The sequence below is a fragment of the Salarias fasciatus genome, assembly GCF_902148845.1.
Source record: "Salarias fasciatus chromosome 7 unlocalized genomic scaffold, fSalaFa1.1 super_scaffold_4, whole genome shotgun sequence".
NCBI classification, from domain to species: domain Eukaryota; kingdom Metazoa; phylum Chordata; class Actinopteri; order Blenniiformes; family Blenniidae; genus Salarias; species Salarias fasciatus.
In genome coordinates, this window is record NW_021941229.1 from 15,877,523 (window position 1) to 15,901,758 (window position 24,236).

The window sequence follows — 24,236 nt, forward strand, 5'->3', positions numbered from 1 at the left end:
AACAATTTCAGCTTTAAGGATGAAAAAGGAAAAATTTAATAAATCTGTAGGACGGATACATCTTTTCTTCTTTCTCTCTTTTTCTTTTATAACACGCTCCAACAGCAAAATCCCTCATTAGGACGATGAGCATTGTTTCCATCATTAATTAGAAAAAAAAATAACACTTTTCAGAAAAAATAAAAAAAAACAGCCAGTGTCAAAACACAACATCTTCAGTGAACTCTCAGACTAAAAAATAAACAAAAATCTCTTTCAGCTTTTTCACAGATCCTCAGGATAATCTGCCGCTGCCTCTTCACACAAAATATAGACACAAAGAAAAACAGGTCTTTTCTCTCACACTGTCGAGTGTTTGGTCTTATATTTTCTTGGTTAGTTTATTAGTTGAAGAGTTTCTGAACTGTCATTAGAGCCATCTGGAAAGTGACCCAACAGTTTCTACTACTGATTCACTCTGCTTCAGTAATCATCATTTGTAGTCACTTTTTTTTTCAGAATTACACATATTTGAAATAAACACTGCAGGATAAAAACATCCTGGGTGTAAACAAAAAGTAAAAAGGTATCTATTTTTCCTTGCCAGTCTGATCACACTGCTCTTTTTTTTAGGGAAATAACTCTCACTTTTGAGTAATCAACCGTCTCACCCTTCAGCCCTGCTGATTCCTCATTCCTTCCACGACTCGGCGCTTTCTTTTATCATTAAGTACCGGGGTAAAGTGGTGGTTATATGGGCTAACAGTAACTAGATCTACTGGCTGTGGTGTAAACGTGTCTTTGCTTGCATGCAGAGCTAAAAGGCTTCCTCCTCAAAGCACCCAGACCGCTGGAGAGGGACGGACGGAGACTCCGTGTGCACGTACGCCGCAATATAACCCGGTCAACTACGAGTCGTTAGTAAAATTAGCAGAACACTTTAGTGTTGAAAAAATATGCTTTACACACTGTACACTGTATAGTGTATGTGAGAATACATTCACGTATTCATACTGACCGCATCAGTGCAAATAACTTTTTGTTTTTTTTAAAACTTTTCTGCTAGATATCTCATCCAAAAGGACGTGGACAAACAAAATATCCCGTACCTTTTGTCTAATAGGAAACGGAGCTCTGGCACATATAATAAAATATAAAAACACTCACACTAATACAAGCTACCATCCTACGGTTTGGCAACGAATCGCTGGGACTTCTGCCTCTCGACAATAAAGAGCTTAACAGTAATGCCGACTGATTATCAGGTTCGATGCTATGATCATGTACAGCGGTGCATTTAATACTGCACGTAAATGTACGAAACACTTTCTGATACAAAAATATTCATCTATAATGCAATAAACTTTGCATTGAAACAAAAAAATAAGTCTATAAACACCAAAAGATAACTGTGATACAATACGTAAACAATCAATATAAAGAAATAAATAACTTATAAACAGGTGAAACAAAAAAATAAATGTTCGTAATATTGCCTTCACTGGACAAAACTTCATTTGTTTTTGTTTTTTTTTTACATTCTGGCTCAGCAGGAAGAGCCTCATTCTCCGTCCTGCCGTTCAGCGAGCCTGCGGTCGTCTGCTGCCTCCGTGTGGACGGTCGCCTCCAAGCGCCGGAGCGCCTCCGTCCGCCTAGCTGATCTTCTGCAGCAGCTTCTCTTCTATCAGTTCGAACTGGACGCTGACGGACATCTCCGCCACGAACTGGTCGCAGCCCTCCTTGGTCACCTGTTTGCAGTATCGCAGGTCGATGTGACAGATGCTCCCACAGCGCTTGAAGTAGGTCAGCGACTGGTCCGTGACCCTGTTGCAGACTGCAGGCAGAATCTGGGTTAGACGAGCATCATGGGGGTTATGCACAGAAGTGAAAGATTTGAACTTTTATTTTGAACATTCTTGGCCTTTTATATTGACAAACCTTTAGAAAGACTGGAAACATTTCAAACTCTAAAGCCAAATATTATGGATTTATTCGACATAAATTTAAATATTTTAAGCATATTTTGCATTTTTTTAATAGAATTTTGCCCAATAAGTCTTAAAAATCAAAGACAGTATCACTAAAATATTTTATAATAAAATAGGTAATCCCTTTAAATTAAAAAAAAAAACAAAAATTATTACTGTTGGAATTTCAAAAGCTGCTTCAAACTTTTTTTTTTTTTTTTTGCAGGATGCATCATTTCAGTCAAATAAACTTTATATTCCATCTTAACTTCCAGGGTGGGAAAAAAAAAAAAAAAATCAACACAGTACCAGGAGGACCTATTACTGCAGCAGATGCACCACTGAAGACAGCTGCACCCCTGCTGCATCACTCATCAGTCACATTGATTTTAAAGCTGTGCAGCCACGAAGTGAGACCTGTTGCTGTCTGGAAGCCGGGAAATCGATATGAAAACTGCACCTGAGCTTTGTGGGACGCTCTGCAGCAGCGGGCTAATGAGGCATAAGGAGCAGAGTCACTAGTATTGGCGAATAAAATCACTACAAGTGTAAAATCCACCGTGGATGAAGGAATTTTACCACAACTTTCGCTGGAGCAACTTGGCAGGGCGGCCCGTACCTGACAGGTTGATGTCGGTGAGCGAGTCTCTGGTGGTCGTTCCCGCCGCCGTCAGGATGTTGACGGACTGGTCGGTGACGTGGTTGCAGTAGCTGAGGTCCAGCTTGGACAGCGAGGGCATGTACCGGATGATGAGGCGCAGAGACGTGTCGGTGATGTCCAGCCCGGCCAGACGCAAGTCCTCCACGTTACGCAGCTTGCTCCTGTTGTCCAGCTGGCCTGCGAGGGACACAAGGGGAGGGAACTCGGTTGTTGGTTGTTTTGAGGTTTGTACTGAATCTTATTTTATCAATCGATATTTTCTCAATTACGCCTTAAAAATAGATATTTTCAGTCATGCTGACCTTTATACTCGTAATAATGATTGCACTCTGATGTTGAGAGTTTCCAGCTCTCCTCACTGCTGAAACCAGTTTAAATCCACTCATTTCATGAAGTGCTCTGCATTTAGAAAACCGCCAGAGCCTAATTCAGCGACGCCGTTAACCGTGACGCAGATTTCACATTGATATGTTGATCAATGTGTCCCTCCTTCATTGTCTGCACTACTTGAAACTACTCAGTCCTCAGAGCCGAGGAGCTCTATTGTTGTCAAAAATACAATTAAAAACACATTAGTGAGTCACGACATCGATGTGACAAACTCCTGAATGACACTCGCCATGCGGCCTGCGGCTGAACACTGAGCTCTACATCAATCCTCAGGTTAAAATAGACCCCGGGAAAAGTGCTACTTAACGCAATTTGTAGCAAATTGCAGTAAGTAGTGGCCAAGGAAATTATTCCAGCCTCTACATTATCAAAACGCTATGTTTAAACACAAGTGTGGGAACCCCAGAACGAAATGTATTATCGTTTGCATAATTTATACGATGACATTTATACACCCTTTAGCCCTCGTGTCTGACAGTCGGGGGAGGAGATGTGCTGCTACCTGGCCGGTTGTCGGTGGGAGGAGACAGCAGGTCTCTCATCTGAGCGTCTTTCAGTCCTTCGACCCACTGAACATCCAGAGTTCGCAGCAGAGGGCAGCTGGAGGTGCAGAGAGCGGAGACGGCCACCCAGGAGCAACCTGACAGCAGCAGCACGCGCAGGCCTGCACGGAGGGAAAAGACACACACACACACACACACACACACACACGCTTCATGGTTTCTCCTGCTCTGCTACACACACTTCATCGCATGATCATTACAGTGAAGCAGTGTGTGTCTGTGTGCATAATCCGAGGTCATAAAACAAACAAACTCTTTTCTTTTTCTGTCTAAACAACTGAGGGGTCTCATAAAGACCTCCTGGGAAACAATTACCCAAAACAAGAAAGCTTATGGGAGCTCGATAATGAAAACTGCTTCTTATTCAAGGAATTCCACAAACACCCTCATTAAATTTTATTTTTAAGAGATTCAAAAACAACCAGCATTCCTCTATTCAAGGTTAAGACTGGAAATTATTCACATTCACCATTAATTTATTTCACTATATGATTTTCACACCTTCCCACTCAAAGAACATGTTTTCCAATAGGAGATATTTTGAATAATTAGATATTAGACCACAAATTCAAATTTCCTGTTTGCAACTATAGGTATGTAATTATTAGCCTTTCCTTCTAGTATTGATGTGGAATTTGTTCTTGCAAAAGACATGCCAAAAGACGTAATTAAGGCCACAAACTGTTATTATACATATTGTAGCTTTCAAATCCTTAATTATTTAGGATCATCCTCATTTCTCAAAGTTTTAAGCCCATTAATCTGAGAAGCTCTGGTCGTTTCCTTCTATCTGCGCTGGAGCTGACTCAGCAGTCTTTCCTCTGCGGAGGGACCTGACAGCACATCAGGCTGTTTCCTCATTTAAATCCCTTCTCAAAACTCCCTTTTTCATTTGGTTTACAACAAAATGTGTTTTTTTTTTTTTTTTTTTTTTTTTGTCGTTTCATATTTCTGATGCCTTCATCACTTTGAAACTCGGCTGATACAAAATGCTGTATAAATACACGTATTATTCATTTTGTTTCTATCGAGAGAGCTGCTCAAGCATGAGTCTGGAACAATTCAACTAAAATTACCACCGTAGACAATGATATGTTTTCACATCTGACAGAAAAAAATAGCTGCTGACCTTTAGTTTAGTCAGGTCAACCGGACTAAATTAGTAGCTTTGAGATTCTTCTTACCGGAACAAAACAGAGCTGGATAGACAGAACACAAAACTGAAAAAAGGGTCACATCGTCCCTGCTTTATGCGATATCTGCGGCTTTCCGTAAGTGTCTGTGCAAAATTCTGAGGCTGTGCTTCAGACATACGTCATATATGGGTCAAGTAGAGAATATGTTCAGCAAAACCTGATCTTCAAAAGAAAAGTTCCTCCTGTGACCACCAGAGGGCTCCGTGCAGAGCAGCCTTCAGTGTTTCAACCCTCACTGATGTAAATATTCAGACTGAGAAGCTTTGATCTGTTAGTTGGTTTGTCTTTTCTGTAGCAAACAATCCAATCGAACTTTATTGTCATTCCGTTGTGCACGCAAAACGAGACAGAGCATTCAAATAAAACAAATCAGAAGATGTATTTCTGCTGGTTCATGTTACTCTCGAACCACAAAATATGACTGCAAAAAGACACTGTTGGGTTTCTTTACCTGGGAGTCTGTTGATGAGCCAGCTGAGCTGCTTCTTGGAGATGTTGGTCCAGCTGAGGTCCAGAGCCACCGGCTGCCTCCGGATGATGCCGCTCAGCATGAGAGGCGTGATGGACTTGCAGCGGTTCAGGTTGATCTGCTTCCACAGCCGTTTGTCGCAGCACCTGGCGGGAGACGAGGCGGAGGTCTCCGTCAGGTCGCGGCGCGGTGGGACAGTCGGACGCCCGTTCCCAGACGCCGGTACTCACCACCTGTTCCAGGTCCTGCAGACCCGCATGCAGACGCACAGGTCTCTGTGGGTGAGGTGGCCGAAGACCGTCATCCACGTCTCCCGCCGCATCACGTGCGCCTCGCCGTCGTCCAGCGGCAGCCTGTCGGGCGGGGGGCTGATGGGAGGGGGCCGGATCACGTGGCGCTCCATCTGGATGCATTTGGGCGGCGACCGGCAGGGGAGGGGCCGGGGGCATATCGGTGCGACGGGCGTGCCTCGGTTCCAGCCGGGCGGCGAATACCCGCGGGGCGTGCCGTTCACCTCCCGCCCCCGGTGCCGCAGCCAGTCTCCCAGGTCGCCGCTGCCGTTGTTGAGGGGCCACCTCGGCTTCTGGTCGTCCGGCTCGCTCTCGGGCTCGTGCTTGACCGGCCGGTGGTTCTGGTTGGCCAGGCCGTCCTCCGTTTTCAGCGGCTGTCTGTTCTGATTGGTCGCGCCTTCCTCCACTTTTATCGCTCTGCGGCACTGATTGGTGGCGGCGTCTTCCGCTTTCACCGGTTTCCGATTCTGATTGGCCAGGCAGTCCTCGCTCTTCGGCGGCCGGCGGCTGAGAGCGGCCGCACCGTCCTCGCTCTTTGCCGGACCGTGCTTCGGGCTGCTCAGGCAGTCTTCCGTCCGGGAGATCTCCTGATTGAACTCTTTGCCCGCCTCTTTGTTTGGAAGACGTCTGCGCTGATGGCGAGCTTTGAGCTGAGCGGCGCTCCTCTCCTGGCCGTCCCCCGCCTCTCCGCTCGGCCCCGCTCGGGGAGAGTTGGACGAGGCCTGATCGCCGTCTCTGGCCGCGCACGTTCTCAGCAGCGGATTGGACAGGAGCTTCGTCTTGTCCTCGACATTGTTCTCTCTGTCCTTTGCCAATGCCTCGTCTTCCTCTGCATCTTCCTCCTGCTCCTCGTCGTCATATTCATTTTTCTCCTTCAACTGCATCTTATTCAAGAGCAATCTGTCTTCATCGTGATCCTCCTGTTCCTCCTCCTCGTCACAGTGATCATTCTCTGTCTTGACTTGCCGCAACAGCTTCGAAGTAAATGGATCATCAGGTTTGGAAAGCTTCTTCTGTGAAAGAGCAGAAGGAGTACGATGAATTTTTTTAAAAGCAGTCGGAATAATGAGTTTATCAGTGGAAAGTTGACATTACTCCACAAAACTCTTGCATATTTCTGCCTCTATATTCTATTTTCAAGATAATGAGGGTGGGCTAAATGGATTTTAAAAACGCTGACACGTCTCAAATACACAACTGCAGCAGACAAATATTAACAAATTAGTCTAGGAAATGTGCTGCGGCTCTGTCTGAATATAAAGAAGTCTCAAAACGAGTTTTCCCGTGAATTCTCACATCTCTATATTGTTCAGCTCGTCTGTGCGTCCTCCCTCCACCAACATTCACATTATTACAGATGCATTAAAGTGCTTTTATATACATTAAAGCTTTTGTTTGAAGAAAGTGAAAAACACTCAGATAGTATAGAGATTATTTATGCCTTTTTATGGTTTTGTTTGTGAGGAATAACGAAAAAAAAAAAGTGAAGTTCTCACCTTCTTTTTCATGAGGATGGGCTCGTCATTCGTGTCAAAAAGTTTCCTCTTTTTTCTTAACGGATTGTCCTCGAGTCGCGGCCGGGCCAGCCCATCCAGGGCGAGCAGGGGCGGCCGTTTCTTTGGCGGCTCCTCGTCGCTCCTCTTGGAGATCACGTCCCGCTCGGCCTTCCTCTTCACGGCGGCGGCGGCGGTTAATAAGGTGCTCACGGTTGTTGCGGTCACCATCGGCAGGTCGGGCTCCTCCTTGGAGTCTCGGTTCAGCCGGGGCTCCTTGAGCAGCGATCCGGGCAGGTTTGATGCGTACTTAAACCCTGGGCCCCTTTTTTGCTTTGAGGCCAAAGGGTTGGAAAAAAGGAAACCACAACTTTATTTCTCTTGCCCTGAGATTTGGATCAAATCAGCTGTTTAATAAACTGACGGATGATGTCTAGACTGATGCTTACTTTTCCCGTTTTTCCCGCGTGGTTACACTTGGGGCACTCCCAGCAGTTTGGCAACTCATCGTTCACTACTCCATTTGAATCCTTGATCTGAGCAACAGAGACACCGTTACACGACGTGAGGCAGCAGCGGCGCTGAACCGCGGGTCGGCGTTCATCGTTCAGGGGTTTACCTTCAGACAGTTTGGGTGAACTATCTCATTGCAGATGGAGCACTCCATGAGCATGAGGTTGAACTTCTCCTCCTCGTCCTCCACCGTGTCCTCCTTCCCCGCCTCTCCGCAGACCAGACACACTGCTGTGTGAGGAAGAACAGGCTGGACAAAACAACGAGGAGAGGAAGATGAGGCTTCTGCTTAAAATCCACATCACTACATTATGATCTTGTTTTTTTTTTCTTTTTGAGGGCCGGGGATGATTTCTACTGCCAACACTGATAAACTCAGTTATTTGCCACTCTGTCCACGGACTGCGCCCGGTTGTAACAGCTTATTTACGTGACTCAACGAAGAGAGCACAAAAAGCTAATCTGGCTGATGTAATACTGGCGCCACATGCAGTCAAGGAATCTGCGGCTTTACGTAATTCACAGGCAGATCGTCAAGATAATGGTCAGTTTACGGTTTGGCTGCTTTGATATTTCTTGCTCTGAAAGCCACGTTGTTCACGGTTTGCCACGACGATCTGTACATTTAATTCGATTTGCCTTTGATCCTATTCATGCTCTCTGTCAACCTAAATTTATAACTGTTAGCTTGCGAGCCAGATAGCTGCAGTCACATCCACCATCGAGCTAATGTGGCACGGCAGAGAGACGATCAGCTCTGAGTACTGAAGCTGCATTTGACAGACTGAACCTCAGGGGTGTGTTGAGAGCATCTGCATTTCCTAAAGTGAATAACAGTTGTTGAAGAGTTGCATAACAGACCTGTGGCCTTTTTTCCAGCAAATCCTACAACGTCTTCTCTGTTGTTAAACTTTCAGACTGAGCTGATCTCAACATCTTCATGCAAAAACAATCAACGGCATGTAACGCTGCATGTCGCTGTCCATGGTGCTGAAACATTCAAACACTCTCTTCATGAGTGTAACTTCGACTAGAGCTTTTCCTGTCTCTGTTCCTCCTGATTTTATACGTCTCCTTTGTATGTAATGAAGTTATTACGTGTCTCTCCTCTTTAGTCAGCCCTCTCTCATCTCAACCCCTCCTAAAAGATGTTTGGTTTTGGAGCTGAAACTTCCTGTCCTGTGCTACTTGAGTCATTCAAGTCATGAGCACGTGGACTAGCTAGAAGCTTGATGTCACTTGTTTGTTTTTCTCTGTCACATCATTTTATCTCTTGCTGCTATACTGCAAGAAAAAAATGAGTCTCCTTTGAATCTGGATCTGTGGAAGTTTCCTCCTGGCGAAACGTAGATTATCCTTTCCACTCTGAGGTACGTCTGCTCTGGTGGAACAGTATGTGTTTTTTTTCCATATATATATTTTTTAATGTTTAGTGCCATGAAATAGCGATGTCGTCACTGGCCTACATACAAAAATGAAACTTGACTCTAATGGAATTTTGGTTATTGATGAAGACTGCCTGCACGATGCAATTGAAAGCCTTCTATTAACAACTTAAGAAACAGTATTATTGAAAAGAATTAATAAAATAGTACTATGGGTCAGCGTGTATGTCAAATTAGGTAACTTGCAATCCAGCTCCATGGACATTATTCCATCTGTTTAATCTGTACAGTATTAAAATGATGGAAAACAAGTTGTGGTTTTACAAAAGGCCACAAGCTTGAACTATTTCTTGGCCAGATGCTGCGACTTCCTCGCTAGTTGCCTGGCAACCACCTGGTTACATCAAGACACCAGAAGTACAACCTAAAAATCACTTTATAGCAAACACGAGCTTTGGAGGTGGTGTTTTTTCACCCCCGGGGCAGCTGTTTGCACCTGTCTTCAACATGCAAGCAGAGCGGATCGCCTGCTGGCTGTGCCTTTGTGTTCTACAAAAAGCTGTGAAATTGCAATCAATCTTCTCATCTTACTCTCTGCAAAAAAAAAAAAGAAAAATCGCAACCCATTCCTTCTGCATCAACCTAGAGAAAGACCTGCAGGGACATCATGTACTTACAGCTATGCACTGCCTCATGATGCAGGACTGCTTCATTCTTCCAGGACCACCAAACTTCTTCATGTCCTTGCAGAAGTGGCACTCGCCACACTCCGTCCGCAGACATGCCTCGCACTTTCGACAGCGCGTCCTTCTCCTCCTGGCACCAGATGTTCCCCGACTGGCCGACAGCTTGACTGCCGAGGCAGGAGAAGCTGCCATCTTAGGTTTCGGCCGGTTGGGAGTCCGGGGCTGAGAGGATGAAGAGGACAAAGTGTCAAGTTCTTAGAACACCAAGCCAACAAATACCTCACCAGAAGGTCAGATTAATTGTTTGGTTGGCAAAGCATGACAATACAGCGTGGAAATAAATATTTGGGCTTCACAGTCACAAATTACACATGAACCTAGATATAAAATTTAAATTACAATGTAATGTAATGCAAATTCTTAATTAAGATGTCAATGAAGAGAAGTTTCATAGTAAATAACGCTGGTTTGCTTGCTTCTTCAGAGTCCTTAAAACTGACTGATGTTGATAGAAATGCCTGATACGGTTAATATCATTTTCATAATTCAACGTATTTTATCAAAATGGTTATAACAACTAATAAAAAAAGAGCATGAAGCCACAGATCCTAAGATTAAAATTGCACTGCGTTTCATTTATTGATGCTACGGCTCATTAGGTAGCACCTACTATCATGTTATGTAATAAGAAAAAAACTATGAAAGCGTTCAGTTCAGCTGTGGGGAGTGTTACGGTGGATATCATCGGTACAGACTCATCCTTCTTTCTTTCTCTGGGTCAACACTCGCAAACATAAGCTGATGCGAAAAGGGAACAACACCTGCATCCACATATGCAAACACACATCTGATGCACGTCCACAAACTGGATGGTGACGCGACGTGTTTTAAACACATTATTCACGGCGCCTGCTGAAGCAGAGAATACAAGAGAAAACAAACACATCAAAAATGTCCCTGGAGGCGTCGTCCAAATTTAGCCGCTCACTTGCTTTGCATGTTTCCACTTCAAAAAGAAGCTGCATTTATGGCCACGTTTCACACAAGGATCAGCAGGAACATTTACTCTGCGTTACGGGCGCGCAGGCTGCTTTAGAGCGGCACACACTATTAAATGTGCTCTATTTAATAGAAGTGGGCAATGGAGATGAGAAGCCTTTGATGAGCATGATTGCTGGGATTTTTTTCTTTTCTTTTCCAGTTTTACATTCCCATCCTGCTCCTGCTCAGAAACAAGCCTCAACTGTGTATTTTCAACATCACAACCACATGTCAAAACGCTGCCAGGCGTAATCACGTGAGATTAATAAGTGGCAGTGTGTGAATGAGGAGGGGGTGTGGAAAGGGGGGACAAGAACAAGGAGTGCAAAACACTGCAGCTCTTGGAAATGAAGATCGGATTTCTTACATCGGCAGTGCAGATTTTCCTGGTGTCAGCATAGCAACAGCCACGTTCCATTCCCTAACAGAACAGTGTATGACACACAGACTTGTAACCAATAAGAACTGTAATGAGACCCTCGAACAGAAAAAAAGTAAGCAGGCTCAATCTTAGGCATATTATAATAATTTATTCTAACAATAGAAATGAAATAGGCTGACACAGGCAGTCAAATATGTGGTAACCAGACAGGATTAGAGTGAGATATTCGGGGGGTAGGGCTTGTGCAGTCGGCACTGGACTGCTCTGGGGGCATTCGTGGGGATTAACAAAAGGAGGAACATTGAAATCAGGCCAGATACCCGAGCAGAGAGACCCAGTGGAGCGACGATCTGTAACACACCTCAAATGATAGACAAGAGGTCGAAGGTATGACTGATCTGCTAATGTCAGATTGCATTAGGTAACAGGTAAACACACCTGCAGCATACAGTCGTTTCACACCGACAATTTGGCTTTAGAACTGTGCCAACAAACAGTATTAAAAGAACCAACTTCACACTTCGGATTGCCGTCCATATTGTCTGCTAAATCCCCTCTAAGTGCCCCCCACTGACTGCTAAGAGGGTGATCTGTAAAGCAGATATCCCTCTGACATGCAGAATCAGATGACAGGAGACGCTGACAGCAGCACCGTCAAAGACAAACAGTATTATGTCCAAGAATGCTAAAAAAAAACTAGTCCCTGTCACAGGTGTATGTGTTTCTATCAAATAAATATGTCACCTGTAGCCTCCAGCAGTGGGTTTCTGACGGGAGAAGCCATAACAATCTGCACATGTAATATGCATTTGTCCTCCCAGTGCAGTGATAAGGACGGTACAAGTGACCAGCTGGTAATTTCTTGGCACTTCAAAGCTCATTCAGCTGGGAAACATTATGAGAAGCAGGCTTTTATGCTCATCGACAGAGCCCCGAGCTACAAAGGATATACTTATCATCACATTAAAACTCGCGCTGAAGACGGCGCACGCTGAGCACGGACTGCAGAAACAGTATGACAAATTGTTTTGTCAAAGCAAAAGAAATGTGAACTCGGACGCGAAGCACAACACTGGGATGTATAAAAACTCAACGCTGCCACAAACAGACATCCTTCACATTTTACACGGTGTATTTAACCACTGTGAACAAAAAGATGTGGAAGTAATATGCTTGAAACATAAAAACAAGGCAATATAAAACAAACGCTTGACACCGAGTCTACTGTTACTCCGAGACCTAAAAAACTCTCACGTTGTCAATCAATTTCAAACTCTCCATACATTCAAAGTGTGCAGCGCATGCTTTGGAGTTTTTAACACTACGCGGCTCTCAGGCTGCAAACGAAGTCACAGGTTGTTGAGATTGATGCTGACACGATGGCACGCTTGGCTTTCCGAGTCAGGCGACTTCAGTCTTTCAGCCTGCTGTTGACATCTGGCTGAACGTTCAGCCACCTTTGTCTTGAGGATCGAATTCATGAACGCGAACCGGGACGAAACTTGCACGACGGCCAGATCACACTGGCAGCAAAAACAAGATGAACTCATTCATCTGCAGTCAGCGTTTTTTAAATCCAAATGCAGCTCCTGACTTAATGTGAGGGGGTGTGGTTCAGGGATAAAAGCATGTAGTGGAAGAAGTCATTTCACAGAACAAAATGCATTTCTTCTTCATGTAAACATCACTTTTTTCTTTTTTTACGCACCGGACAAATTATATCACACAAGATCAAAAAGAGTTTCATGCTTTTTCATTAATACAGACTTTTACATGGAGCTATTTTCCATTGCGCTGTTATTACGATGTTCACTCTGCACTTTTACAAACACGCCATGAAAAATTAATGCCTTGCATCTTGAAATCACCCAACATGATGGCCATGCAAACACAGCCTTCTCCTACAACTACATTAGCCACATGAAAACACGAGCGTGCACACACACAGAAAATCCATCCCTAAAAAAGAAAACACAAAGGTAAAAAAAAAAACAAAAAAATAAAAAAACAATCACACAGAAGCACAGAGGGAGCCTGAATCAATGCTTTTGTCTCCAGGTAGCTCCGTTTCCCTGCTGCTCACACAAGCATTCCTCTGGCGGCCTCACTACGTCTGCCTGCGAGGGCTTCAGAGTGCTAACCTGCTCAGAGTCTGAGTCGTAGTCCTCATCATCAGCGCTCAACGACATGGCCATGGCTGCTTTTCAGACAGCGTCCGGCTCACGGCAAACTGACATGGCTGCAGTCTCCTCCTCCTCCTCCTCCTCCTGCTGCTGCTGCTGCTACTCCTGCTACTGCTGTCAGGCCTACAGCCCTCCCTCCTGATCCAAGGATCCACAATACCACAAGCAGATGTAGAAAACACACACACGCACACACACGCAAGCCTGCCTCATTAATATGGATCAGCTCCCGGAGAAGAGAGGAGGGGAGCTGGGTGGCAGCGAGCCAATGGGAGGCCTGTACGTATCAGAATATGTACCGGGGGGGGGGGCGTCTGCCTCAATCCAATGAGAGAAATGCAAAAAAATAAAAAACATAAAAAGAAGAAGAAGAAGAGGAGTGGGGGGGGGGGGGGGTGTTATCATATTCATGATGACTATCACAGCAAGAGGAGACAAGGCACTGAACAGCCAATAGACCCAGATGGCATCTCATTACAAAAGGCAAACACAAAGAGGCTCCACCAGCAGCTGGGCTTCGAGAGGAGGGGGGGTCCAGAGGGTATATGACACACACGAGGGTAAACTTCATCTCAAATAATCACATCAAGAATGTGACACCTCTCTGTCTCTCTCTCATACATGTGTTTCCTCGGAAGATTAGACCAAACCATGAACAGTTACCTCAAAAGCTTCTCTCTGTGGAATATATGGAATATACCAACTGCATAAAACATTGCATAGAAATATTCAGTTTCAGACAATCATGGCATAAAGTAACACATGCAAGCACATTCTTTTGTTATTAAGACAAATATTTTACATTAGTAGGTTTTTATTCAGGACATTTCTTATCAACTCCAGTTCTTATATCACTTTAAAAATGAGTAATAATCTGTAACTTTTAGGAATCTCAAATTATTTTGTTCAGTAATTTTCTGACTGAAGCCTCAATTCAGGCTCATATTCGTTATATATATATATATATATATATATATATATATATATATATATATATATATATGTATATATATATATATACACACACACACACACACACACACACACACACACACACACACATATGTTACCGAGAAGATAAAGATTGACGTTTTTGTATGTGATCTGAAAATGTGTCTTTTGGAACGTAAAGAGTATTTATGTTTAAATTGCAGATTGTAGATAGGGAGCACACTGAATGCTTCATCTGAAATACAGACCAATACAAACTGAGCGCATCAAACTAGAACTTTTTTAAAACAGCTTTTCAAAATATGTTAATGTAAGCCTTGAAAAATGCTGGTATTATTATTGCATACAAACAAGTAGAAAGACCTTAAAACCCATAAAGTTGAGGTTTTGCACCAGAAGTGTGGCAGCAGGTGCAGAGATATTAATGACTTTTATGATAACAGTGCAAGGGAAATATTCTTACTTTCACAGTTTTCTTCGGCCAGGACACCACAGGAACTCCAGTGATTGCTAACTTGGGGTCGTCATCCGCATGCTCTTTTAAAAGGAGCTGGACAGTCACAGAGGGCAACAAAAATTCAATTAAAACCATGTCCATTAGATTATAAATTCATTTCCATCTCAAATAATTTGAATACGCTACAGGCTGTGTAACTCATGAACTTTTCAATGACATTCTAATTGAGATACACTGTATTGTCTCGTTTCATGTGTGTGTTTTTACCTTGATGTCCTCCAGCAGAGCTTGTGGGTTTTCGATCCCCACAGGAACACACTTCTTGTTCTCGGGGAGCGACTCCAGCTTCTCCACCAGCGTCCCGAGTCCATTCAGTTCAAACTCGGTCAGGTGAGTCCACTTGCTCTGAGACTCTGAGGCCGGGGAGTCTGAGGGGGTTTTGGGGAAATCCAGAGAGGTGGAGCCGGGATTGCAGCTGTCTTCTGAGTCTACAGACAGAACGGCTCGGAGATGCTGGCCTCTGCTGTAGTCCGGCGAGCAGGGACCGTCCTGAGGAACTCGCTCTGGTTTCTCCCCCTGGTCGTCCTTGATTTGAGTCCCACACGAGTCTTCGTTCACGTCCTGACTCCTGGAGTCCGAAAATGGGCTCTCCATCTTTATCTTGCCTTCATACTCTGAAAGAACAAAAACAAACACAGTGACGCAAGTCGACCCCCCCCCCCCCAGCGGACGCCTCGTTCCACTCACCCATGGAGTCTTTCCGGATGTCCTGAGAAAGGTAGGAGCGCTTGGTCAGACAGTGCAGGTATCTCTCCAGGACATACCAGCACATCTCGTAGTAGAAGGGGAAACGGAATTTGGAGTGAACCTGAAAGAATGACAAAACAAAGGCTTTTATAAATCATTTCAATTAAAGCTCTGTTTACTCGTGAGAGTGAGATCAGGAAATATATCACTAAAGGGAAAGAATAAACTTTACCACTGTAATGTTCCTGCATCTCAGAAAATCTGGATTTTAGTACGAATTCTTTTATGTTTACACTCATAACATAAAATCAGAAAAATATCAAGAATTGTTTTTTTTTTATTATCAGAATGATATTGTCTGATTGACATAAATGAGGGAAAATATTTGATATTTGGAAATATTATATTTCAAAATGCTATAATTTATTCCAGGTATTAATGATTAAAAAAAATTAAAAGACAACAAATAGAACAAAACTTTGTTAAAGTTCATTGTTCAACTTAAATAAAACGATTTCATTGTTTTCTTTTACTTTTCTTTCCCAAAGCACCTGTTCTAACTTTCCGAGATACTGTTTCTTTGCATTTCTGAAATCGCCGGTCATTTAGATCATCAAAAACAAAACAAAAACAACAAAAAAAACACATTGATTACTAACCCCTGGATGTTAATCTGATCAAAGTTGATCAGATCACTTGAAATTATACTACATTTCTCACAATCTCCTTCAGACAGCTGTTTGACTTCTCACACTTGTCTTTCAGTCTCAACCAAAGCCGCCTCCTCCTCCTCCTCCTCCTCCTCCTCCTCCTCCTCCTCCTCCTCCTCCTCCTCCTCCTCCTCCTCCTCCTCCTCCTCCTCCTCCTCCTCCTCCTCCTCCTCCTCCTCCTCCTCCTCCTCCTCCTCCTCCTCCTCCTCCTCCTCCTCCTCCTCCTCCTCCCTGTTGCAGAGGAGCTCTTGACCTTCCTCTGGTTCTCACAGAGATTGATTCATCCCATGTCGAGCTCACTGTAATACGGCGCAGGTCAGAGGTCAGCCGGTCGTCAGACTCCTACCTTTGTCCTGTTCTCGATCTCATGGATGTTAAGCTGCATAGGAATGTTGAAGCTGTGCAGAATGTTGCCTCCGAACACCAGCGTGTCTACGGGAGTGTAGACAGCATGGATCCACCCTTAATTACAAGCAACACAAGGACAGGAAGAAAGCAAAAGACGACTCACACACACATTCACTGTACAATGATCGAACGAAGTCGAGAATTTCAGTTCATTCGAGCAGCAAACCCGTCGGTTCCTGCTGGCTACTTCGGGATAACCATGCCAACACACCAGATGGGATGAAGAAGGTGTATCCCTGCTTAAGCTCCACTCGCTGGCATCCGTCAGCTCGATCTCCCAGGAAGACGTCGCTCTGCTTCCCTGACAGGACCCAGTCCTCGTACAGGGCCAGGTTATGAGGAGTCGGCGGCACAAGCCAGAACACCTGACGGGAGGCAGCGCAGCTTTACTCTCCTTCACGCAGCAGAGATCTTAAAGCCGGGAACATTCAAGGCTTGATAAACACTCAATTAACTGGTTTTCAAAAGGCGCTGTGATCCGGTGGTGGCAGCAACAAGAAAAATCTGAGGAACTTTCCCAGGAAACTTTTTCAGAAACTTTTAAAGCCCTACATCTAAAATGATGAGCATTCCACTGATTCCACTTACTTTCTGTCCCTTGAATACATGATACCAAACTGAAGTTCCCCCAAAATCGATGTGGAAGTCTGTGTAGCACCCTTTCACGCTCATCAAACAGTATCTGAGAGGAAAATGACAAAATAATTCAAATGAGCCACAGCGGAAATATGCAAACAAACTGAGATCCACGGAACATTTATCAACATTTATAGGACAGCGCTGCCACTTAATCTGTTTTGGTTTTTTTTAAAAAGGAAAAAAGTCACAAATAGAAAACACCATCAGAAGCAGCTCACATTAGCACTGCAGCATAGAAAATTACTCACAATAGGATATCTCTTCACTGGAAATTAATTGAGGAATGATTAGCACCCCGAGACATAAATTATTTTCTAAATTAGCTGCATGGAAGCAGCTTGGATGAAAAACTCCCTGCTGGAGTGTAAACAGAAAAGGAAAATTAACACATTTCTAAGGAATCCATTTGCAGTTTCTTTCAAGACGCGATGTTACATTGCTAAACATCGAGGCTGGTTGGAATTGTCTTTCTGACTCAGTCATCTTTCTTTCACTAATGAACACACATTTCTATTTTCAAACATTTTCAATATCAAGGCATAAACTGTATTCTTTGTTCTCTTCTAAACTAACAACAGTAAAGTAAAGGAATACCAGAATATAGTTATTCATTAGTTTCTGATGGTAATTGATACTGTTTTTGTATTATTTCACATGCAATTCCCAATTACTGCACCTGACTGATGTCCTTAGATTAAAAACAGAAAAGTTTTTGATAGCAGCTCCATGCAAAGAAAACAACAATGCAAGTGACTGTTTCTATTTCTAAACAAGCCCACGAAGTTAGTTTTTGTAATGAATTAAAACAAATTTATTTTATTGTTCTCCTCAATAAATTATAGGCTAAATCATGTAAATCACAATTTAATATGTTGTCAGTTTCACAGCACTTTGCAGGAGATTTGATTGAATGAATGAATGTACAGTTTTCAATTTACATATTTTCATTGAATCCCATATGATAAGTTAAAGGTTAAAGTTAAAGGCCTACAGTACATTAAAAAAAAAAAAAAGATTTACATGTTTTTTATGCCAAAATGCTTTAGCTAAAATAAACCAGACTAATGGTGACTGAACATGTTCATTTAGCTGTTTTTGTGCTGCAGACAGTGATTTCTGTCTTGCGTGTGTGCGTGTGTGTGCGCGCGCGTGTGTGTGTGCATGCGTGCGTGCGTGTGTCAGTACAGTGCAGTGTCAGGACTAACCCGCCAGTGGCCACAGCGAAATAAAACCTGCTGAAAATACGGCAGCAATTATTTGCTACTGGGTTTTATTCAAAAGCGATTTCTCCTTCCTTTATTCTGTGCAATTTATTTCTCATTATCAGGAACCATGTGATCTCTTTGAGCTTTGTGGGCAGGTAGTAGCGTTTCTCTGTAATGGTTGAAAACGGCTGAAATTGTGGTTAAAAGGAAAAAAAAAAAAAAAAAAAAAGCACCAGTGGTTTTGATTCATTTCGATGCTTCTTGTGCTGATTGGCTGGGACGTGCCTGTGCAGTCAGACCACAGCTGTTATAAACCGTCCTCCTCTCTGCTGGAGGAAAAAAAAAAAAAAAAAATCTGCTGCCTAGCAACAATCAAGAGCACGTACAGGAGGTGACAGTATGCAGTGCTCTACTATGATGGAGCGATAGACGAGGCATTCAGATTGGAGGACAAATAGCATTTACAGCTGCCATTTTCCTCATTTTCTTTTCATCTCCGTCACATTTTATATATATTTATATATTTTTTTTGACTTAAAGCTACTTGAAGGGCTTGAAGGGCTTCAAATACATGACAGGAACAGTAGAGAGCATACCTTTGCACTTTGGGGTATTTCATCTCTGAGATGACATTAGTGGCTTCTGTTTGGCTGTGTTTCAGGTCAGGGGGCCACATGTTGTCCACCCAGTCCACTTGATCAACCTTCAAGAACAATAAAAACATCATAATTAGCCAACAATGACACTGCTATTGATCGCCCCTCTCCGTAGAGACAGTCAGGCCTATAAATATTCTGCCACTGATAATATTTTCTGCAATTTTTCACCCATACACCACCAGGATGGACTTGAAATGAAAGGAAGATATGCTTTAAATGCAGCTTTAATTTTGAGGGCAATGAACTCATGTTCTTTTATTTTCTCCCAGTAAAATGGTTGTAATAACATAAACCTGAGTATGGAGCAGCTGATCCAAGTCCAATTAGTATTTTAAAAGGTAAAAGTCATATATAAATTGCACTGTGATTCCTACCCCAGCCATCAGATTTAAACGGAAATAAAAATAAAAAAAAATAAGGCTGACGCATTCAAGTATCCTGATTGTTTTAATTTGCTTTTAGAGGACAGGTTATATTACCACTGTGGGCCGCTTGATGAGGTTCTCCAGCTTGGTGTGGCTGAACTCTAAACTGATGACGTTGAAGAGTTTGTCGCGCTCCTCCTCCGGCGTCTCATAGTAGCGCACGAACTGGGCCATGCTCATCTCAGAGCCTTTCTGAGTGCTCACGTCCATCACGTCCACCGACCGCCGACTGCCTGTCAGTGTGGAGAACATGTAATACAAGCCGTCTATCAACTGATACTGGATACATTTTGTGAAGATCACACAAAAAGAAGACAGGATTGATGACTGAACCTACTAGATGTTGTTCATGATGTTAGCCACTAGATGGCGAAATTATACCCTTAGTTTGGAATACTAGAATAATAGAATACTTACAAAATTACACAATAAATAACAGAATTACATTTTCAATAAATTTTATGTATTTAAAAAATGTAATATATAAAACTGAAAGGTTCTAAGCACTTTAACTGGTAATTGTGATCATGATTGCCAATCTATTCTGATTAAATATTGTAATATTTTAAAGGTTTATTGGATAAACTTAGGAATAAAACAAAATAGTTGACATATTCCTTCTGTAATTTTAATATGTGACTACACACAAAACATAAAAGTCTATCTAAAGTATATGGACTTTCACTCGTGTTAAAAATTGGGAGGGTGTTGAACTTTTCCACTGTACGAGGGGGTACCCAAAAAAAACCGGAATTTGGTCAGAAAACAATAATAATAAGGAGTTCCGACTTCTGGCCGTCAGATGTGCTGCAGGTAAGCCTCGTGCACATCTGTGAGAAATTTGAGCTCCGAGAGTGACACTGACGCCTGTCAGGCGCTATTTATAGCAACAGAGTGCAGAGGCGGTCTGCGATTTTTTCCAAAATGGCGACATTGACTGGGAAGCCAGAGCAGCGCGTAAACATTAAATTCTGCTTTTTGCTGGGAAAAAAACAGCAGCAGAAACACTCACCTTGTTGCAGCAAGCCTACAAGGATGATGCTCTGGGGAAGAATCAGGTCCATGAGTGGTCCGGGTGGTTTAAAAAGGGCCAGATGTCGGCGCGTCAGGTGCGCTCAGCCGTGAAAACAATGCTGAGCTGCTTCTTGGCTGTCCAGGGTCTCGTCCACAGCGAGTCTGTCCCTCCAGGTCAGACTGTAAACCAGGACTACTACATGGAAGTCCTCAGACGGCTCCGTGAGGATGTGAGGAGGAAGCGGCCCGCGGAGTGGCGGAGTGGAGCCCGGGTGATCCACCACCACAGTGCGCCAGCGCACACGGCGCTGCGCGTCACGCAGTTATAGGGGGGAAAAATAAATGACTCTCCTCTCCCATCCGCCTTATTCGCCAGAAGTAGCCTCGAGTGACTTTTTCTTGTTCCCCAAGTTGAAGAAGGAGCTGAAGGGACAGCGGTTTGCAGATGTGGAGGAGGTGACAGAAAAATCGCAGCCGGCACAAAACGGCACTTTTACGCGCGGGTCTGACGACGCATTCGTGAAGTGGGAGACACGGCTGGAGCGCTGCATTAATGCGGATGGAGATTATTTTGAAGGCGACGGTGGTGCTTTATTTTGAAATGTAATAAATAAAAAATTATAATCAAATTCCGGTTTTTTTTGGGTACCCCCTCGTACTCTAATCCCTTCAGATACACCAGGCCCAGTTTAGGGCACATGTAAAAGTGTTGTGCAACAACAGGTGGAGTATAGAGTTAGATAATCAAATTACAGTTCAGACAGAGCAAACAATGATCCACACCCACAGCAACAACAAAAATGTTTGATTTATGTACAATAACCATATATGTATTAAAATAATTTCTCTGGGAAGTTATGAACACTTGAAGTTATTCTTTTTAACAACATTTCACCGAGGTAGTTTTGAAGAAGAATTCATTTCTTTCAATCCAGTGTTGTTTTCATTATATGCAGAAGCAGATAGAAAGCATATTAAAGCAAAGTCATTATATTTAATTGGAATTATTTTAACAATGCTTCAGTATATTTTGTACACGTGGTTCTGAAAAGACATGCTGGGAGTGTTGCTCCTCTGGCTTTCATATCGCATTCATTACAGGAACACGTTTCAGTTGACTCAAGCAGATTGTATTGAGTAGATCAACAACTAGGATAACCTCTATCCCGATAATGTTCTGGTTTGCGCTGAAGATAAGTTGAACAATGTTTAATCCGTAAACTATGTGACAGTGAGCGTGCCACTTACCAACTAATCCTTTAATTTCACCAACAGTAAAGTCCGGATCAGGCATTCTGTGTAAAAATGAGAGAAATGTGTATGGCACTCATATGTTGGCAAACAGCTACAAATACAGAAATACAGATATAATTCTAAAATTGTATGGAACTGACTAATGATACTTTATGTTTCCCTTTGGGAAAATTCCTTTCCTGCATTGATCCATCCCATTTCTCGGTGGCTTAATGAGTTACATCAAGGACATGAAGAGTAAATAGAGAAAGGACTTCTCACCTGATCCCTAAAGCATCTTTCTCTTTGAAGATCAGTGGGATCTTAAGAGCCTCCCTTTGCACATATTCATAAGTGAAGTCTGAAAGACATTGATTGTATTAAAGAATATGAAACCCCCCAATAGAAAAGCAGATATAGTATAAGTTTTGAGTCACTTTACCTTTACCCTCCATCAAGTGCACAAAGTCTGCACTGTAAGTGGCACTGGCAAGTTTCTCCTCCACACTGAAGCCTCTGATGTTTGCAATTTCTTCCACATCAGATAAATCCTCGTTCTCGTCGTACATCCTCCGGCAGATGGAGCGCTGCCATTGAGAAACCACAACATTTACATGACAAAACTGGAGGAAACTCTCTCAATCACAAAGACAGACCACCTCCCTCTCTCTCTCACACACACACACACGGAACATGATATTAAAGCTAAACTTCCAAACTGGATCAGTGGGTCAAACCCCGCTTTTGATAGCAATAGTCACGTTACCACAGTGGCATCACACACAGTTTGATGCTGTGTCTTATGCAATGAGCATTAAGCCCCAGTTATCCTGAGGAGAGCAGCTGCTGGTGTGTTTTGCACGATTCCACTCCTGTCTTATTCTAACAACTGCACGCTCGCCGCGGCGCCGCTCGCATTGCAAGAAGTTGCGAGATTTAAAACGCGACGGCTACGGTTTCCCCCCGCGGCTGCCTTGAAGTTGAGCAGCTTCACTGAGTTGACAAACAGCGGTTTTATTTCCCCGCTGCTGCAGAACGTTAGCTCGGCTAACTAATTAGCTCGCTGCCAGTCTCGCTTCGCAAGCTAACGTTAACGGGGCAGATGGTACACACCAGCCTGCGTCCAGGTTCAGCACACGTCTCCGCGGCCTCTGCCATCGTCTCCCACCAGCGTTTTCCAGCCGCTCAGTCACGGAAAAAGCATCCCCATGCGCAGTGGAGTGAAAGAAACACTTAGCACGCTTTACGGGTTCAAAACAAGGGAACCATGTTTTTGTGTATTACGTCACCGCCAGGAACCAAAACATTGTTGGACGACGTCACAGCATGTCAGCGTCTCTCCGGGCTCCGCCGCGGCTCCATTCACATCTGCACTGCCGGACTAACCTGGGCAGCATCACATACGACCACTGCTCACTGACGACGCCTCATTATTCTCTGTGAGCGATATATTACAAAAAAAAAAAAAAAAAAAAATCAAGTGCTTTCTTTTATGTACAAAGTGCCGAAATGCTGGACGTGACATAATTTTTAACTTATTTATTTAAACCGTTTTTGCACATTCAGCTTTCAACTTAAAAAAAAAATGTTGGCAATGTCTCGATATTATCGTACACATATACATTTTCTGTCCCCTGTGAATTTTTTCCATGTTGGGGATATTCTATAACTCTGCATTGTATATTAACTCATATTGTCATTCTAATATATTCCACTCATGCATCCAACACACACACACACACAGGGAGAACATGCAAACTCCAAACAGAAAGGCACAGCCAGCATCTGAACCCTGACATTCTCGCTGTGTGAGAGCACTTACAACTAACAGGCCGTCTAATATTGTATATGAATGTACATTTCACGTTTACTTTACTATTATCCTATATTATATGCATATCTTCCGATATTGTGAACTACATTCATTGAAATTTGTCTCACATTGGGCAAGTAATTTATTTTACTGCACTCCATTCCACACTGAGTACGTCTTACCTCCTGTTATGTCATTCAAATGGCTCTGTGTTTGTCATGCACACACATTGTGAATTCTGTAAGTCACCCGCTGTATTCTCTGCTGCCCTCTCCTGCTTGAAGTGTTGTTTTCTCTTAAATATACAAATGCTATTAGATTCAGAACTAAAGTTGAAAATGCTGAAAATAACACCAACTTATACTCAGATATATACAGGAGGTTCCAGTACACCACTAAAGTAAACACGTTTTGAACACAATCCTAACACATACATGTATAACCCTCGAAATGTTTACACGAGGATAGAAACAGAGGCAGTTGGACTCCAGGCATAAGAAATGGTGGTGTAGTATCAAAGTTTGTGAAGACACGTGTTTATTGTATCAGTTTATCATGCACAGACTGTGTTGAGAGTAAAAGTCAGCTGCTGTCATTCCTCCCACACTCACTCTTCCCTCCAAGCATGTTACAGTCTGAAGGTTCTGGATAGAATGGACATTAGGAGTAAAGTACTCCTCACAGCTCATGACATTTTTCAAAGAAGAAAAGTCTTCATAAACAGGCACTGTAAAGAATTGTTGTATGAGTGTATGGTTTATCATTAAACAACCTTGT

At 43.2% G+C, this 24,236-nt stretch overlaps 1 protein-coding gene across 2 annotated transcripts; it reads right to left on the bottom strand.

Annotated features, from left to right (window-relative positions):
• Positions 1-93: 93 nt before the first annotated feature.
• On the bottom strand, positions 94-22,924 carry kdm2bb (lysine (K)-specific demethylase 2Bb). 2 transcript variants are annotated; one of them, XM_030084145.1, is made up of 21 exons: positions 22,760-22,924; positions 22,089-22,233; positions 21,929-22,007; positions 21,662-21,708; positions 19,454-19,632; positions 18,912-19,018; positions 17,060-17,153; positions 16,683-16,836; positions 16,410-16,525; positions 15,354-15,474; positions 14,874-15,280; positions 14,613-14,699; positions 9,584-9,814; positions 7,628-7,771; positions 7,458-7,544; positions 7,012-7,341; positions 5,456-6,528; positions 5,208-5,371; positions 3,500-3,661; positions 2,566-2,784; positions 94-1,813 (listed from the first exon to the last, which is right to left on the bottom strand). In XM_030084145.1, the coding sequence occupies exons 1-21, from the start codon at positions 22,802-22,804 to the stop codon at positions 1,632-1,634; spliced, it is 4,173 nt and encodes a 1,390-aa protein (XP_029940005.1). In that variant the 5' UTR covers positions 22,805-22,924; the 3' UTR covers positions 94-1,631. The 2 variants fall into 2 exon arrangements, with proteins under 2 accessions (XP_029940005.1, XP_029940004.1); XM_030084144.1 differs by having other exon boundaries at positions 7,012-7,350.
• Positions 22,925-24,236: the final 1,312 nt, after the last annotated feature.

Coding starts and splice junctions, on each gene's coding strand:
- kdm2bb (XM_030084144.1), bottom strand. CDS start 22,804: ATGGCAGAGGCCGCGGAGACGTGTGCTGAACCTGGACGCAGGCTG. Junction 9,815..14,612: donor GGCCGAAGAAAACTGTGAAA/GTAAGAATATTT, acceptor TCATCCTCTCAG/CCCCGGACTCCCAACCGGCC. Junction 7,772..9,583: donor TCATGAGGCAGTGCATAGCT/GTAAGTACATGA, acceptor TGTTTTGTCCAG/CCTGTTCTTCCTCACACAGC.